A 15,593-nucleotide genomic window follows, 5' to 3' on the forward strand; every position below is an offset into this window, starting at 1 on the left:
CTTCGGGGGAAAGCGGAGGGCAGCACTCACAATTAACGGCCAAGTTGCAGAACGCTTCTTCTCGCCTCTTTCTGTTTGGGCCAGCCTCGCGATACTTGGCCGACAGTTGCCGCGTGGCCAACGCTTGGACCGCAAGTTGCCGGAAAATGTTGACGCGGAAAGTGAGGAGCTCCGTCAGCTATAAAGTGGAAAATTCCCCCATAGGTAATTGCTGGCCGAAAGTCCTGACTGCAGTTGTCCTGCTTTCGGCCAACTTGGCCGACGCACTGAAAACCGGGGAATCCATCCAGTTGGCAACCGGCAGCCCGTCACTGGGCATAAACAATGCGGACAGCAGCCTGGAGCAGCTCATCGAGACGCGGCTGAATGAGTCGGCCTCCTCATCCGTCCAGGGCAGCCAGTCGCAGGAGCTGTTGTCCCGGAAACGACGCTATTTGGTATTTCCGGAGGGCAGCTCCTTTCAGATGGGTAAGTTCCGCTCGGTCGCAGGACAGGGGCGTAGCTTTGGGGTTTTTCGGGGGGTTCATAATGGGGGTCTTTATAGTTGTAACCCATATGAGCTATTATCTAATTTAATGTTGTAAGATGTGATTTAAATTATTTCTTAAGGGGGTTTTCGTGAGGGATTCTACTGTTAAATCTTATACAGTGTTCTCAGTAATTCCTAAATTATCTTGGAATTTAGGATCATAGTCTTCTAAGTAAATTGACCCCTTAAAATCCCTCATTCCCCGCCCCTGCCTCAAACCATGCAAATCACACGCCTCAATTACCTCTTCCCCATCCGTTTAGTGTACGACGAGATTGTGGGAGTGGTGGACTATACGAACTACTTGATTCTGGGCATTACGGTGGCTCTGGCCTGGGAGCTGCCCAGCAAGCCGCCCAGCGAGGAGCTGGACGACCTGCTGACCAAGCTGGAGGACGGAACCATAGACATCAGTCGCAACGACACCGTGTCGAACATAACCTATGTGGACGACGCCTCCGACCCGTCCTCCGCCTCCACGACCACGACGAGCAGGCCCCTGGACTACAAGCCCAACTACATCAACTTGTCGAGTTACGGCGGCTCCTCGAGTGGCAGCAACTCCTACTACAGCTCCTCGCCCGTCTTCCGCACTCCGATGCATCCGGCGCATCAATACGCCGACAGCTATTACCACCGCCCCAAGGGGGGCAGGCGGAAGGACAACCACTACTACTACAGCCGACCCGGGGTCAGCGCCAGCAACCCCTTCGCCAAGTGGGCGCGGCCCTACACTCCCGCCCAGAACTCACGCTATCCCTACTGGGCACTCAACTCAAGGTAAACAAAAATATATTCTTGGTGAGGAAAAATATTTTCGTTGGCTAAGAATACCGAGCAGTTGGAAGAAAGGGAACTATTTAAGATTTGTAAATTGATTTTTAAATTTTAGAGCAGTTTTTTTTCCAAATTTATACTTTCTCGCCCTTTAAAATTATTTTTATTACCCACTTGTAGAATGAAAAATCGCTACTACGGGTACAAAACTCAAAAGGCGGCACCACCGGCGGCACAGCGACGACAGGGCAGCCGCACCACCACAACCACCACCACCAGTCGACCCACTCGCAGGCCGGCGCCCCGTCATCATCGCATATATCCGGTGTTTGGAAAGCGCAGCATTCCGGATGCAGCCAATCCGCATCAACGTCAGCGACGCAGTGGAGTGGCCACCGAGCACGAGGACAAGTTGAGTCGCCTGGAGCAGCTCCAGATCAAGCACCATCGCAGGAGCCGACAGGCGTTGTATGAGCGGGTGGAGAAGTATCTGGACAAGTGAGTTGGACTGGAGAGAAGTGGGGCTTCATCTGTTTGATTTTCCACATGGTGAAATATGTGCATTAGTAATGCCATCTCTATTTGAATCTCTTAAAGCTTTAAGTTATCTCCTATGTTACGCCTTGGAAACATATTAATATTAAGTCATCCTTTAGTGTTTGGAATGCCCACTTAAGATAATCACTGCTAATCATTAGGGATATCCGCTGAAGAGTATCTATCTCGTTAATTAGCTATCCGATTTACTCTTTCCTCAGGCGAGGTCACCATGGCCACCACTGCGTCCTGCGAACCCTCTGCGAGACGGGTCAGAAGGCGGGGGAGGACGAGCCCGGCACCTTCGTGGGCGAACTGATGCGAGCGGTGTTCACCATTCCGGAAGCCCTGGACGACGAGCCGGTTGCCTATCGCGACACCCACTACGACAAGGCCCACGCCGCCCAGCAGGACTGCGCCGCCCTCTACCCGGGATGTAAACAGTCCATGTGGCAGGCCCAGTTCATACAATAAACACCCATTCCCCAAGTTTCTCTATGTTTGTTTTATTCAGTTCCACTTGCCGCCCATGAGCCACGCCAGAATGTTCAGTTTGCAGGAGTCCCGAAACTGACGATCGCAATCCTCCGCATCCATGTGCATGATCCGGGAGTAGTCGTCCTCCACGCCGGACGCGGTGGGAAGACTAGGGTTTGATAAGGAAATAGCTTTATATGTTCTTAAAAATATTTAAATATTTTTGACGAACTCCACTTACGTAAATACTAGTCTCACAATATCGTGTATCATGGAATATCCTCGAGGCAGAAGTAGACGCTTACTATCACATATGGCTCTCAAGACACAGGCCTTGGCGTCGATTCCCAGGCTGAAAAATAAGGCAGAGGTTACTAAAAATATTTTTCTTCGATATTCCAACTAATCCTTACAGCTTACTGAACCCTTCGAAGTGTTCAAACAGCTGCCTGCGATCACGATGCCCATTGTAATGCCTTAAATCCTTGACATGGGCCAATTCTGGATAGTGAGCTACTTCATAAGGAGCCATATCGGGATCGTAAGGATCATCAAGGGGCTGCGACCTCACATCCTCATAGGATTCCACCTCGGGATCATAGTACTCTCCATCTGCAGATCTATACCAACGTTTGGACCACTTGGGCGACTGCGTGGTCCACTTGCTCCACCTCCCCGGTTGGCTGTACTTCTCATAGTGGTGATTTGCTGGCGACCAATTGTCGTATTGGTTACCATATTTCGACCAATGAGCCCACTTGGCAGGATCTGCATAAGAAGGCTTCGGTGGCCGCACATCAATGCGTTGATGGAGTCTAATGGGCTTGGGCTTCTGCAGAGGCGTGGCCTTAAATCTCCAGTTGGTACCCGGTATCCAAACGTAAGTGGGTTCCGTGGTGGTCTTGGGTTTCTCCGTAGTCGTAGTCCTCTGGCGATACCGCTTTGGGTAGACATCCTCGCGTTTGGAGGGCACAGGATAGTAGCAGGCCTGCTCGATATTCATGTTCACTCCTCTGGGATAGGCCGAGATTAGACCTTTACTCAGCTGCCCGGTAAACTTTAAGTTTGATCCAGGCGGAAACAAAACAAAGCGCTTTCGGCGCGAAAAAACACGATCCAACACATGATTTAACTCCGTTTGGTTGGACTCCACTTGAGCCAAAGTCAAATGGATAAAACTCAAGAAGATCAACAGATCAACACGCATTGCTGAGAAGTACTGATTGAGATGTACCAAATCCAGACAACTAGTACCAAATGGACTTCAATTGGATGTTTGTCATTGTAATCGATTCTTTTGGGGGTGCTAATTGCACTTGTCTGGGATCCGTGATTGGTGTATTTAGTGGGTACTTGAAAATCAATCTATACTTTATTCAACTTTGCCGCTCAGCAGCCAAATCAATAAATTCATGTTACACTTAGATTTTAAGTCCGCCGCACAGTCCTCAGGATCTTGGTCCATTATACGAGTGTATTCATCTTCCAAGCCATCCAAACGGGGCAAACTTTAAAGAATATCTCATTTTAAAATACATTTTTATACAAATTTCACCAAAGGCACCCCCAACTCACGTGAAAACCACACGCAGCATATCCTGAAGCATGGAGTAACCAGGTGGCAGGAGTAATCTCTTGCTGTCGCAGATGGTGCGTAAAATACAGGACTTCACATCTATGCCAATCCTTTGAGAGGTAAAATACCTTGAGACCAATATAGCGAAATAAAATATGATAACTACCCACAGTGAACTCAATTTGGTGAAGCGATCAAACAAAGATCTGCGATCCCGATGGCCATGGTAATGGTGGGACTCCCAAGCTGACTTGCTCCATTTGTTTTCCCATTTTGGCGAGGGCGTGGTCCATTTCGCCCACTTGGCCTTGTTGGGATCGAATTCATTCCACTTGTAATGCTGCCACTTCTTTTCCTGACTCCACTTTTGCCACTTGAACGGGTTGGCATAGCTACCATCATCGATGCGATGGGTCTTTGGAGGCGGCTGTCTCCATTTGGGTTTGGGCAAGGTCTGGGCTTTGAAACGCCAATCGGTACCGGGTATGTAAACAATGGAATCTGGCAGCTTTTCCGGTTTCTTGGTCGTGGTCTTGGGCCGAAACCTCTTGGGGTATATATCCTCTAGCGTCCCGGGAACTGGGAAATACACAGCTTCCTCCAAAACGAAGGTTATACCCTTCGGATAGGTGGCCAGCAGACCTGTGGCAAAGGAGCAGGTGAACTTCACAAATGATCCTGGTGGGAAAAGCACTGCTCTTTTCCTTCTGATAAAAACTCTAGGCACTACGTCTTTAAGCTGGGTTTTCTTGGATGTGCAATGATCTTCTCCCAAACTTGGCCTGAAAGCGGCATACAGCACCAAGAAGATAAAGAGCTTGGCTCGTAGCATCTTGACCAACTGAAATGCGTACATTGTTGGAGTTCTTCTGAGAGGCCAGTTATTCTGGCAGTGCCAACCAATTGATCAAACATTTGCCCAGAGCTGATTGATGTCTTGATATATTTACGGTACTCATATGTCCACTAACCCACCGACCCAATTTACTCTAGTAATTGTGGGAGTTGTCTGTGTGTACATGGATCAGTTTTCTTTCAAGACTCAAGCGGAACAGTTCTGAAAATGAAACTGGGTTGGTTAACTGGGAGTATCTTAATCATCCTCCTCGCTGGGCAATCCGAATCTCTGATATGGCCAGCCTCTTCTAATTTGGGTGTGAGTAAGGGCTACACAATTTTGGAGCTGCGTACTAACTTTTGCAATCATTAGTTGACCCTCTCGGTATCCACACCCATTGCTGAACTGTTTCCAGAGCGTCGTATACTGATAGATTGGTGCTTTGCCATCTCCTACAACTATCCCTATAACCTAACCGAGTTCTATAGCATACCCATCTGGCCGGGATTTGCCAACTACAAAGCGAAACGTGAGGTTCCTCAACTCGAACTGACGGATGAGAGTTTCTACACCAAATATGGTCATGATGGAGGGAATGGTATGCACCCCAAGGACTTTTCCGCTGGGGAGCTCTATGCCTTTCTTGAGGACGCACTGGCGGGATATGGCTTTCATGAGACCTGTTTGCTGAGAAGTGTCTGTGAATTGGCCCAGCATCCCTTCGATGATAGCCATCAGCACTTGCTTAGCGACATTGTCACCTTTGTTTTGAGGTAAATTATTACAATATTAAAGATATTCTATTATTATAATATATATTATATTATTTCCAGCCCCTCGCAACACGAAGGCTTCCGGGATGACGAACTTGTCTACAGGAATGCCTACGAACAGGCCGAGCAAGATGGCTTTCTGGGTCGGGATTGCCTGAGATTATATTCCCAATGCAAGCACGATATCTTAAAACTCATGAGTCAAGTCATATTTCACTAGAACCAATAAAACCACTGGAAATAGGCCTATATGTAAATTGCAATGTCTGTGCGTTTCATTAGCAGCTGCTGGGAGTCTCTAATTAACGCAGTGCGTCGGTTTGTTTAGAAGTCCAGAAACTGAAATACACGTACCTTCGGGTGACTGTCACAACAGAATGAATCTCCCAAGTGTCCACTTCATTGGCGCTCTGCTGTCGCTGTGGAGCATTCGCATAGGAGCCGAGTTCCCCTTGCTCTTTCCGGCAGCCTCCGTTTACCAGGTCACCTCCTCGCTGTCGGTGCCCGTGGTGATTCCGGATCGGAAACTCTTCTGGGATTGGGGCCTTCAGATAAACTATGCCCTGCCCGCTCAGCCGTCCTCCTTCTACGCGGCCACCATTTGGCAGGATGAGTTCTCGCGCCGGGGAAGGCGCCATTTGCGCAATGAGACCGCCAAGTATCTGCCCGAAGGTGTTGCCACGATCCATCCCAGTGACTTTACGGCCGCAGAGCTGTACGAGAGTTTGGAGAACATGCTTGTCCGCTATGGATTTGATGAGTCCTGCCTCCTGCGAAGTGTTTGCGAGCTGGCCCGACATCCTTTCAAGGATATTGAAGACAATATGCTCACCGCTCTGTTGACTTTTACACTCACGTAAGTAGAGATAGGATAACTTTGATTTACAGACAATATATTAATTTGCCTGAAACATAAGGAGACACTATTAAATTTTTTACAATTTCCCTTACAGACCCTCTTTGCACGAGGCTTTTGCCCCCGGAGAAAATCTCTACCGGGAAGTCTACGAACAGGCCGAACAGCATGGTTTTCTGGGAAAGGATTGTGGCCAACTGTATTCCAATTGTTCCGTGGACTTCCTCAGCGGCATCAGTAGCCTGTTGAGCTGACAGTATTAAACTGAATTTCCACAAGAGAAGCTGGTCAAACCCATATACATTTTTTTTTTCCCATTTAACGAAGATTATCTGTAAAATGGACTTGTGTGCCCGTTCAGAGTTCATCTTGTCCAATTAAATATACACAAATGTTAGACTGCAGTACGGATTTATTTCATCTGACCAGTCGGGTGGCTAGGTTTACTATATCTGTTTCACAGCTGGGATATGATAGGTGGCACTGACCCCCAAGGAAGCCAATCTGCTCCGCTCTCTCGTACTTATCTCGATAAAGCTGCTCGTCCTCCGCGAAGCCTTCGTGCTGGGAGGGTCTGAAATTGTGAAAATAATAAAATCAGTTCTTTATATTTATAAAATTGTCAGGGGTTTCAACTTACGTGAGCAGGAAGGTGATGACCTGGGTTACCATTCCGTAGAAATGGTCTTCGGCGAAGGGATGCAGGGCCAGCTCGCAGACACTGCGCAGCAGACAGGATCTATGGAAGCCGTAGGTCTCCAGCATGCGCTCCAGACCCCTGTACAGTTGCCCAGCCGTGAAGTCACTCGGAAGCATAGAATCCTCAAGATTCCTTTGCGTTAGACTCTCTTCCAGGCTGCTGTCCAACTGGCGCTTGTGCCTGCGGGCCAGCTCATCCGCCCAGATGGTGGAATTGTAGAAGGCGGAAACCGTCGCAGGCAGGTTATAGTTCATCTGGAAGCCCATGTCCATGAAGACCTTGGTGCGGGTGTTCAGATCGGCGGGTATGGAGATGGACGAGGTAATCTGGAGCACCGTTGAAGCAGGATACAGGAGGATTCCATAAGTGGAGCGAATCAAGGGGATCAGGAGGAGCAGCAGGTTGACCTGGCTGAGATTTACTCCGTTCTGCAGCTTTGGGCGATACATGGTGATGTGATCCACTTGGGGAGCACGCCACGAGCCAGCCGAAATCTAGTTCTTGCCATTGTCTATTTGGGGATTAATTAAGGCGAGCTGCAAATGAGCGGATCAACGACCAGAAACAAACGCGTGAACAGCAATTAGAATGGTCCACAAAACACTTCTGAAAGTGGAGCGTGTCTTCCATCATCATCCAGCAGCGTGATCTAACCAATCAAGGGGCTGCTGCGCATAAGTCTATTCTTTGCTTTCTCAAGAACCATTTCATTTCCTGGAGATCTCTAGTCAGCGTTATTACACTGCAAAAAGCTTTTCATATCTTAGGTTCAATAAATTTTAGAGACCCTTTTTATAGATTACTCCGATACTCCTTGCTTCATTGATATGTCTTTAAATTTGCGAAAACTAAAAATATAATAAAATCTTTAAATATATTAATAAAATAGATTTCTTCTCCGTGTACCCTTTCTCTATGCAGAGTTGTCAATTTGTTGCTCAAACAAATATTGCGTTCCTTGTGGATCGTGGCGCAGATCGAAGTTTAAACAAAGCCGGATTAGTTAGCATTGCACTCCAAAACAAACAAGATGGTCCACAGGGTTCTCACCTGGCTTCTGCTGCTCCTAACTCTGGTATTCACTGTCGATCTGGTGGTGAGCCACACCAGGAATATCTATAGTTCAGATGGAAGTAGCTTGGAATTTAGCAGAAGTATCAAAATATCTGATGAAAATAGTAACAGCAGCTTTACTCCTCTGAGTCGATCGAAGCGTGTGGCCATCTACAATGGCCAGGGCATTGTCAAGGTGGGATTTTGATATCCTTGATCCATCTCTTCTCAATTGACCATATAACGCATTCCAGTTTGTCCCGAGCCTGGCATACCCCATCAAGCAGACCGACAAGGAGCAATCCTTTTGGTGGTTCGTCAACGTGCAGGGCCAGTGGATACCCACCACCGTTCCGCTCTACTGGTGGAGCTTTTGGAACACCACTGCCTTTGTGTCCACGGCCCGTGAGTGGCGCAAGGACATGCAGGCGAAGGTTTTGCACGACGAGGCCCGATCCTGGGTGTACAATGCCATCGAAATAGGCATGGAGCAGTGAGTTTGATTTTTTTTAATTAAAATATCTTTCTTATAAACCCCATCTCCCGAAGATTGGATGGAGCTTATGGAGGAGTCTGCCTGCTGAGAAGCATCTGCGAAATCGCCCAGAAACCCTTTCAGAACAGCAATATCTTCAGCGAGATTGTGAACGCTGTGTTGGTGTAAGTTAAAGTACTGTATTAAGTATAGAATTAAATTTTTTATAATATTTTCAGACCTAGCTTGGACAATGTGGGCATAAAGTACTTGCACGCCCGGGATGCCGGACGCGGAGGAGCCGACTGCGAGCGGACCTACAGCGACTGCAACCCGCTGCTCTGGACCCTGGTCAAGAACATGGCCAAGAACCCTCTTTAAAGATCACTCTGCTTTTTTGTCCTCCAGGCACTCAGGGAATAACAATTTTATTTCTCATACAAAATAAAAAATTTTTAAAGGCTTCAGAATCTCGGGATCTGCTTAGTTATTCTTTTTGCAGATGGCTCTGCGGCGGAACTCGGCCCAGACCTCGCAGAGCATCGGTTTCACCAGGCAGGTGCACTCCTTCAGAGGCAGGGCGTCGGGCCTGAGGCGCTGGCACTCGGAGAACGAGGGATACGGGGTACGGGGCTTCACGCAGGGCAGGGGTCCGCGTTCCCGCTTGCACGATGGGGGTCGGCGACCATCGCGATGGCAGCGACGGGCCAGCCGGGGACACGCCTCCTCCCTGGCATCCGGACAGGGCTGGGGACAGGCTGTGGAAGGCTTGAACGAGGGCTTCCTGCGCTTGATGGGCGCCGGCTTGGCCTTGGCAAAGCAGCAAATCTTCTTGGGCTTGATCTGGATGGGCGGACAGGCCACCCACGTCTGCCAGTACTTTCGCTTGGCCTTGTCCGACTCCACGTAGTAGATGTCGTCGAAGCGCGGATTGAACGGACAGGTCGTGTCCTCGGGATCGCAGAACGGATTGAGCCACATCGAAACGGACTGCACCATCTTGGGCTTCTTCTTGGGCGGCGCCTGGATGTCGGGTTTGCCGCAGGGGAACTTGGTCAGTACCTTGGGACATCGGTTCTCTCCCTCGCCCTTCTCGCAACCGGATGCGAATCGCACACAGCTGTTCACCGCACCCTTCACCAGGGAGGCGGGACGGAGGAGCAGGGCCCGAGAGGGATTCACGCCACTCAATGCCATTCTGAAGCTAACAAATTTTGAACTTTTCTACCGAAGGGGATTTTCAAAATTTGTGGTCCCGAGAAGTTTAGATGGAATTTAGGTGGAAATCAAAGGGAATTTTAAGGAATACGATACTGGAGGTGAGAGACCTGACCAGCTCGAGAACGGAATGAGAACTGAGGACTTTGGGCTACCCCCTACACCACATAAATGATACAACGCGGAAGTTCGTTTCACAGTTTACTGTGTTCACATTTTTCCACCACTCTGGGTGAGGAAGTCCAGAACATTGTAGGGGCAACTTGGGGAGTAGAACCGGGCACAGTCCTGGATGTCCATGCGATGCCGGTACTTGTCGTCGGCTATCTCCTCGGGCACTCTGAAAGGGAGTATATTCAGTGGGTTTCACTATAATGTATGCCTTAAAACTCACGTTAAGACAATTCTCAGAAGATCATCCAAGAGAAATCCCTGGTCATGACCTTTGTTGAATTTGGCTCTCAGTTCGCACATGGCTCTCTTGATACAGGACCTAAGATCCAACTGGAATCTATGGAAAAAGGTTCAAATATAACTTTATTAACTAGTATTTAAGCTAACATAGCTTACACCTTTCCCATGGCCTCAAATTGATCGAAAATCTCTCGGCGCTCTCTATAGCCACGGTTTAGTTTCCAACTGGGCACTTGATCCCAGGATTCATAGACCTCTTCCTGTGGCTTATACTGGTTCTTAGTTGAAGATAAAGTCCAGGGGGTTTGGTAGAACGCACCGCTATTTAAAGCGGGACTAAAAAAAAAATAAACTATGAATATTTTTAAAAACTTTTTATCTGCAGCTTACCTCGCCTTATAGACATCATCCTTGGATTGGTAGAAACTCTTGCGATCAATAAGCGAGGATGAACTCCATGGAGTTTTTTGAAATATATCTCTACCAAAATCAGGACTAAAATTGAAATCAAAATAGAATTTATATTTTGTTTTACCAAAACCTTTAGTACCTACCTTGTTTTCTTTTGGTAAAAGGATCCTCTATTCAAAGCCGGGCTGAAACATTGTAATTCGAATTATCTTTTAACCACAAGTTACTTATAATTTACCTATTGTAATACGCATTCCGATAAGGTGTGGTAAAATAGGGATAAGCTGGTCTTTTGTAATAGGACCAATCATATCGGCGTTTTGGCATGGGCTTTGGCCTAAACCTCTTCAGAATCTTGGGCTGCCAACCCTCGACGGTGTCGGGCACTGGGATGTACATGTCGAATTCCAGACTATACTGAAGGCCACTGGGTCGAGCACCCACAATGATTTTTGTGAGGGCGGCGGTCAGGAGAAGCGCGGCCTTGTCCGGGAATATCAAACCCCTCACCCGCCTTGATAGTACGCGATTCTCGAGAGAGGACTCCAGCAGATGGGTGTGGTTCCCCTGAGCCGATGCTGTGGCTCCGAGCCAAAGAAGTACCAGAATCGTGGACCTCATGCCGTCAATCCAAGAACCTAACTGATCTGTGCGCCCGGTACTAAGAGTAGAAAATTAACGCCAGGTGAGCGCTAATTAAGAAAGGCCAGCTGGCTTACAGCATCAGGTGGGCCTTGCTTCGCACGCACCTTACATGTCACGTTGTTTTGCCGGGGCTCGGAATCATTTCATCAGACGCCGCCTCTTTAGAAGCAGGCTACGTTTTGGCACTTCAGTATTCTTACACAATCCTCATACTTTTTTTTAAACAATACCTTTAAAACACAGAAACACCTCTCAAGAATGGTGAACTTCCACGGTTGCACTCGGATGATGGTGAACCGCTGCATCGAGCTTCTGCGGGCCAGGATCGAGTGCGCCTCGACGCGCCACATCGCCAGGCGGTACCAGCGTCCCCGGGATCAGGGCAAGGTGCTCGCCCAGTACCTGCCCGAGGAGCAGGTGGTCAGGGAGCGGGAGAAGGCGGACATCTACAAGAAGAACAAGCGGCGTTCCATGTGGGAGCAGGACGAGGGTCAAGTCGGTCGAACCTCGGGAAGGGACAGCCAGGAGCGCTTCGATGAGGAGCAGTATCGACCGCAAGAGCTGGAGAAGCGTCACTACGACTGCACCTGGATCAATTTCCCGGAGAGTGTGGCGGCCAAGCAGAGGCGCAGGAAGAGCTACTTGGAAGTAGACGAGGATAAGACACCTCGTCGTCGCAGAAGTCAGGTAAGGCCTAATATATCCTTAACTATTATAAATTATATATTATTAATTTTTTACAGGAAGACCGACCAAATACCGCCAAACCGTGGGACGAAGAGGCCCGCGCTTTTATCAACCAATGGGAAACCAATACGGCCATGATCAATCGCAACCGGTTCGCCCGGACCACTGAGTCTTGTCCGCCACCTACTGTCTCCTCCCGGATGTCCAACGCATATCGCACCCGGAATCGCCAGTTCCTGTACTAATACTGGTCCAGTTTTACTCGACAGTATCCGCGTAAGAAATTCAAATGATTGTACTTTCCAGTAGCCTGATCAAATTGTTAGTGCCACAGGGCAACCGATTTTAAAGTGTCAAAATCCGAAAACGTATTACAATGTTGTGTGTCTGTAGCCCAGATGTGATGTCAATATCCAAATAAATATTTAAGTCAAAATTAATACCTGCTTTAATGGCTCTTCGGGGTTTCGGAAAGCTGATGCCAACATGGAGTTTAGTGTGCAGCATGTCAACGCATCAAAAGAATTTTGGAAACCTACGAAAGCATTTGCCAAACAGGACACTACGAGATGTTTTCAAAGCCCTGAAGCAAAGGATTCCAAAAGAGAAACGAAGGTGTCCGTATAATCCCAAGGAACTGCAGAGGGAGAGGCTTACAATGTTTATCAGAAGAAAGCTGTGGGGATACCGGCGTCCGTTCGGAAAGTAGGATAAAAAAATTTCAAAATCTAAAATTGGCGTTAAAATACATGGGTAAACACCCTAGTTGAAAGAGAACATATGTCTTTTATTTAGAATATGTTGGTTTTTAAAAATGATTTCAAATTGAAAAGGGGGTTTTCAAAAGGTTTGTGCACGCACTAAAGGTTTAGCCAAGTTCCCCACCATTGGGCTTATTTATTTTTAATGCAGTTCAGTATATATCTGAAAACAGAATAATATATTTTTGTAACGGCCGTTCTGCGGTCACACTGGAGCTCACGTTTAATTGTTTATTATTCGGCGGTTGGTTTTTAATTGTTTTTCGACCATGGCGCTGCTGAGAAACGCCGCCCACGGCTTCTGGGGCAGCTTCCGTCGGTTCGCCAGCAGCGGATGCACCATCTACAGCCTCAGTTCCGGCCATGTCAAGTGCGGCGTTTCCGTGATCCGCGTCTCTGGGCCGCAAACAAAGAAGGCGCTCCGAGCCATAGTCGCCAATAAAGAATATGAACCAAAGGCAAGTCAGTTGATACTATATATATTTAAGATATGGGGACCTTGCCCTAGAAAACCAAAGGCGATCTTAGGACAATCAGGAACCCCTATTAAAAAAATAATCTTCTCATTATTTATGTTTGAACTATATAATAATCTTTTAAAACCTTTGTGTAAAAAACTTACTGCTTAAGACGATATTATTTATATTTAATTTAAAATACAAACTTTTAAAAATTTTGCCGGTTTGAATTGTTTTTGCTTGCTTCTATATATATAGAGAATGTCTTAACCCATTATGTTTCAAGACCTGTTGATTTTTTATTTTTTTATTTAAGATTTGGCAAACTATTTCGCCTAAAAATTGATCGTTTCTTTTTGATAATCCATTGAAATTTAATTTTGATCTAAGGTAATTTCTAAATGATAGTAAATTAAATATTAGGCAGAACCTATAGGGTTAAAATATCCAACTTTATTTTTAAATGGCAACTTGCCAAGTTGGATTCAAACATTTTTAAACATAGGCAACACATTTTTAGTTCATTGGTCTTATCAATGGAAAACTGTTCAGAAGTCAGCTGATCGTAGAGTATACTCTGCCAATCTTGACCTAGAACCTGCGGAACAAAATTATAATGGATTGCTAATTGGCGCTAAAAACTTATATAATAATAATTTTATTTAATTCTTGTTTCTTTTCCAAACAGGCCCGCCAAGCGTATCTAAAGTCCTTCTACCACCCTGCCAGCAAGGAGATGATTGACAGAGGCCTCTTACTTTGGTTCCCGGGACCGGCTTCCTTCACTGGCGAGGATTCCTGCGAGTTCCAGGTTCACGGATCCCTGGCCGTGATTGCCGCCATGCTGGATGCGCTGGGTAAAGTGGACGGTCTGAGGCCAGCGGAGCCTGGAGAGTTCACCAAGAGAGCCTTCTTCGGAGGCAAACTGGATTTGACGGAGGTGGAGGGCTTGGCCGATCTCATCCATGCCGAAACGGAGGCACAAAGGAAGCAGGTGAGCGTTATATTAATATAGACCAATAGGAACGAAAATAAACTATATTTTCTCCTAGGCCTTGCTGCAGAGCACGGGAGCACTGGCCCGCCTCTACGACAACTGGCGCCGCCGTCTCATCCGGTGCGCCGCCCACTTGGAGGCCTACATAGACTTCGCCGAGGAGGAGCAGATCGAAGGCGGCATTATCCTGCAACTCACCAAAGAACTGAAGGCGGTAAAGCGGGAGATTCGCGAGCATTTAAGTGACCAGCGGCAGGGCGAGCTCCTCCGAGATGGAGTTCGCACGGTGATTATAGGAGCACCCAATGTGGGCAAGAGCAGTCTTCTGAATCTCCTCTGCCAGCGATCCGTGTCCATAGTGACGGATCAGGCGGGCACTACCCGTGATATCATAGAAACAATGCACAACTTCGGGGGATACCCGGTGGTATTCTCGGATACGGCAGGACTACGCCGACACACTACGGACAGTATAGAACAGGAGGGAATGCAGCGGGCCAAGGACTGCCTGGCTCAATCAGATTTGATATTGCTCCTAGCAGATGCCAAGAATATAACACAATTGACACACGATAATGACGTTGCCCAATTTGTGGATAGTTATCTGGGGGAATTGGATATACCCCTGGATATGTGCTCGGGAAAACGACTGCAGCTGGTTGCCAACAAAACAGACACCTTGTCGAATGAAGAATCCCAGCAGTTACACAAACTAACCAATATATTGGCCATATCCTGTCATAAGCCCGATAAGATGCCCGCCTTTCTGGGCTCTCTGGAAAAGCAGCTGCAGGAACTGTGTGGCGAACCCCGGGCGGAAAATCCACGCATCACAAACTCACGCTACCGGCAACAACTGGAGCGCTGCATAGAGAACATCGACATCTTTCTGCGAGATTACAGACCCGATGTTTACCCGGACATGGCCATCGCCGCGTCCAAGCTGCGCAACGCCGTGCGCTGCATCGAGCGCATCACCGGACACATTAGCTGCGAAGATATACTCGACGTCGTCTTCAAAGACTTTTGTATTGGAAAGTAGTTGATAATGATAGTTTATAGTTGTTAGGCTCGAAGATGGAAAACTACTGCCCCGTTGAGTATTGAATAAAGTATATATACATTTTAGCGCTTTGAGTTTTAAAAGTGGGTTGAGTGGGTGGTGTTTTTAATAAGAGACCATATTATTAAACCAATAAACTTATTTATTTTTGAAATACCCTTTTATAAATATAGGAATATTATACAATCAAGATAAATCTTTAAATATTTATTTTAAAAAATGTAAGTACATATATTCTACAAAAAAAATGTATTAGTTTTTTTTTTGAGTTAAAAAATATATTCCTTTCTTCTATGTAACTTGGATATTTAATTAATTAAATAATCATAATATAATTTTTAAAAAATC

At 47.1% G+C, this 15,593-nt stretch overlaps 11 protein-coding genes across 11 annotated transcripts; 6 read left to right on the forward strand and 5 right to left on the reverse strand.

The window, feature by feature from the left end:
- The first annotated feature begins 146 nt into the window (after positions 1-146).
- LOC108026073 (uncharacterized) lies at positions 147-2,333 on the forward strand. Its single transcript, XM_017096772.2, has 4 exons — positions 147-468; positions 793-1,309; positions 1,487-1,804; positions 2,065-2,333. The coding sequence occupies exons 1-4, from the start codon at positions 147-149 to the stop codon at positions 2,315-2,317; spliced, it is 1,410 nt and encodes a 469-aa protein (XP_016952261.1). The 3' UTR covers positions 2,318-2,333.
- LOC108026074 (uncharacterized) lies at positions 2,334-3,527 on the reverse strand. Its single transcript, XM_017096773.2, has 3 exons — positions 2,734-3,527; positions 2,562-2,672; positions 2,334-2,489 (listed from the first exon to the last, which is right to left on the reverse strand). The coding sequence occupies exons 1-3, from the start codon at positions 3,525-3,527 to the stop codon at positions 2,354-2,356; spliced, it is 1,041 nt and encodes a 346-aa protein (XP_016952262.1). The 3' UTR covers positions 2,334-2,353.
- Positions 3,528-3,692: 165 nt separating this feature from the next.
- LOC108026128 (uncharacterized) lies at positions 3,693-4,728 on the reverse strand. The gene is made up of 3 exons (XM_017096831.1): positions 4,067-4,728; positions 3,896-4,006; positions 3,693-3,828 (listed from the first exon to the last, which is right to left on the reverse strand). The coding sequence occupies exons 1-3, from the start codon at positions 4,726-4,728 to the stop codon at positions 3,693-3,695; spliced, it is 909 nt and encodes a 302-aa protein (XP_016952320.1).
- A 231-nt stretch (positions 4,729-4,959) lies between these two features.
- On the forward strand, positions 4,960-5,727 carry LOC108026127 (uncharacterized). Its single transcript, XM_017096830.2, has 3 exons — positions 4,960-5,052; positions 5,107-5,507; positions 5,568-5,727. Exons 1-3 carry the CDS (start codon positions 4,960-4,962, stop codon positions 5,725-5,727), a joined length of 654 nt encoding a protein of 217 aa, XP_016952319.1.
- Positions 5,728-5,884: 157 nt separating this feature from the next.
- LOC108026126 (uncharacterized) lies at positions 5,885-6,617 on the forward strand. The gene is made up of 2 exons (XM_017096829.2): positions 5,885-6,363; positions 6,461-6,617. Exons 1-2 carry the CDS (start codon positions 5,885-5,887, stop codon positions 6,615-6,617), a joined length of 636 nt encoding a protein of 211 aa, XP_016952318.1.
- Positions 6,618-6,780: 163 nt separating this feature from the next.
- On the reverse strand, positions 6,781-7,512 carry LOC108026129 (uncharacterized). Its single transcript, XM_017096832.1, has 2 exons — positions 7,004-7,512; positions 6,781-6,937 (listed from the first exon to the last, which is right to left on the reverse strand). The coding sequence occupies exons 1-2, from the start codon at positions 7,510-7,512 to the stop codon at positions 6,781-6,783; spliced, it is 666 nt and encodes a 221-aa protein (XP_016952321.1).
- A 581-nt stretch (positions 7,513-8,093) lies between these two features.
- LOC108026061 (uncharacterized) lies at positions 8,094-9,023 on the forward strand. The gene is made up of 4 exons (XM_017096756.3): positions 8,094-8,312; positions 8,371-8,609; positions 8,666-8,776; positions 8,831-9,023. Exons 1-4 carry the CDS (start codon positions 8,094-8,096, stop codon positions 8,970-8,972), a joined length of 711 nt encoding a protein of 236 aa, XP_016952245.1. The 3' UTR covers positions 8,973-9,023.
- On the reverse strand, positions 8,971-9,958 carry LOC108026060 (uncharacterized). The gene has a single exon (XM_017096754.3). It carries the CDS (start codon positions 9,786-9,788, stop codon positions 9,075-9,077), a length of 714 nt encoding a protein of 237 aa, XP_016952243.1. The 5' UTR covers positions 9,789-9,958; the 3' UTR covers positions 8,971-9,074.
- A 61-nt stretch (positions 9,959-10,019) lies between these two features.
- LOC108026123 (uncharacterized) lies at positions 10,020-11,255 on the reverse strand. Its single transcript, XM_017096826.1, has 6 exons — positions 10,873-11,255; positions 10,778-10,819; positions 10,651-10,703; positions 10,380-10,575; positions 10,204-10,320; positions 10,020-10,149 (listed from the first exon to the last, which is right to left on the reverse strand). The coding sequence occupies exons 1-6, from the start codon at positions 11,253-11,255 to the stop codon at positions 10,020-10,022; spliced, it is 921 nt and encodes a 306-aa protein (XP_016952315.1).
- A 158-nt stretch (positions 11,256-11,413) lies between these two features.
- Positions 11,414-12,743, forward strand: LOC108026071 (uncharacterized). The gene is made up of 3 exons (XM_050889078.1): positions 11,414-11,966; positions 12,023-12,242; positions 12,301-12,743. The coding sequence occupies exons 1-2, from the start codon at positions 11,538-11,540 to the stop codon at positions 12,209-12,211; spliced, it is 618 nt and encodes a 205-aa protein (XP_050745035.1). The 5' UTR covers positions 11,414-11,537; the 3' UTR covers positions 12,212-12,242; positions 12,301-12,743.
- A 191-nt stretch (positions 12,744-12,934) lies between these two features.
- On the forward strand, positions 12,935-15,310 carry LOC108026008 (tRNA modification GTPase GTPBP3, mitochondrial). Its single transcript, XM_017096698.2, has 3 exons — positions 12,935-13,185; positions 13,874-14,179; positions 14,238-15,310. Exons 1-3 carry the CDS (start codon positions 12,997-12,999, stop codon positions 15,222-15,224), a joined length of 1,482 nt encoding a protein of 493 aa, XP_016952187.1. The 5' UTR covers positions 12,935-12,996; the 3' UTR covers positions 15,225-15,310.
- The last annotated feature ends 283 nt before the right edge of the window (positions 15,311-15,593 follow it).

Source organism: Drosophila biarmipes, chromosome 3R (assembly GCF_025231255.1).
Source record: "Drosophila biarmipes strain raj3 chromosome 3R, RU_DBia_V1.1, whole genome shotgun sequence".
Classification (NCBI taxonomy): Eukaryota; Metazoa; Arthropoda; class Insecta; order Diptera; family Drosophilidae; genus Drosophila; species Drosophila biarmipes.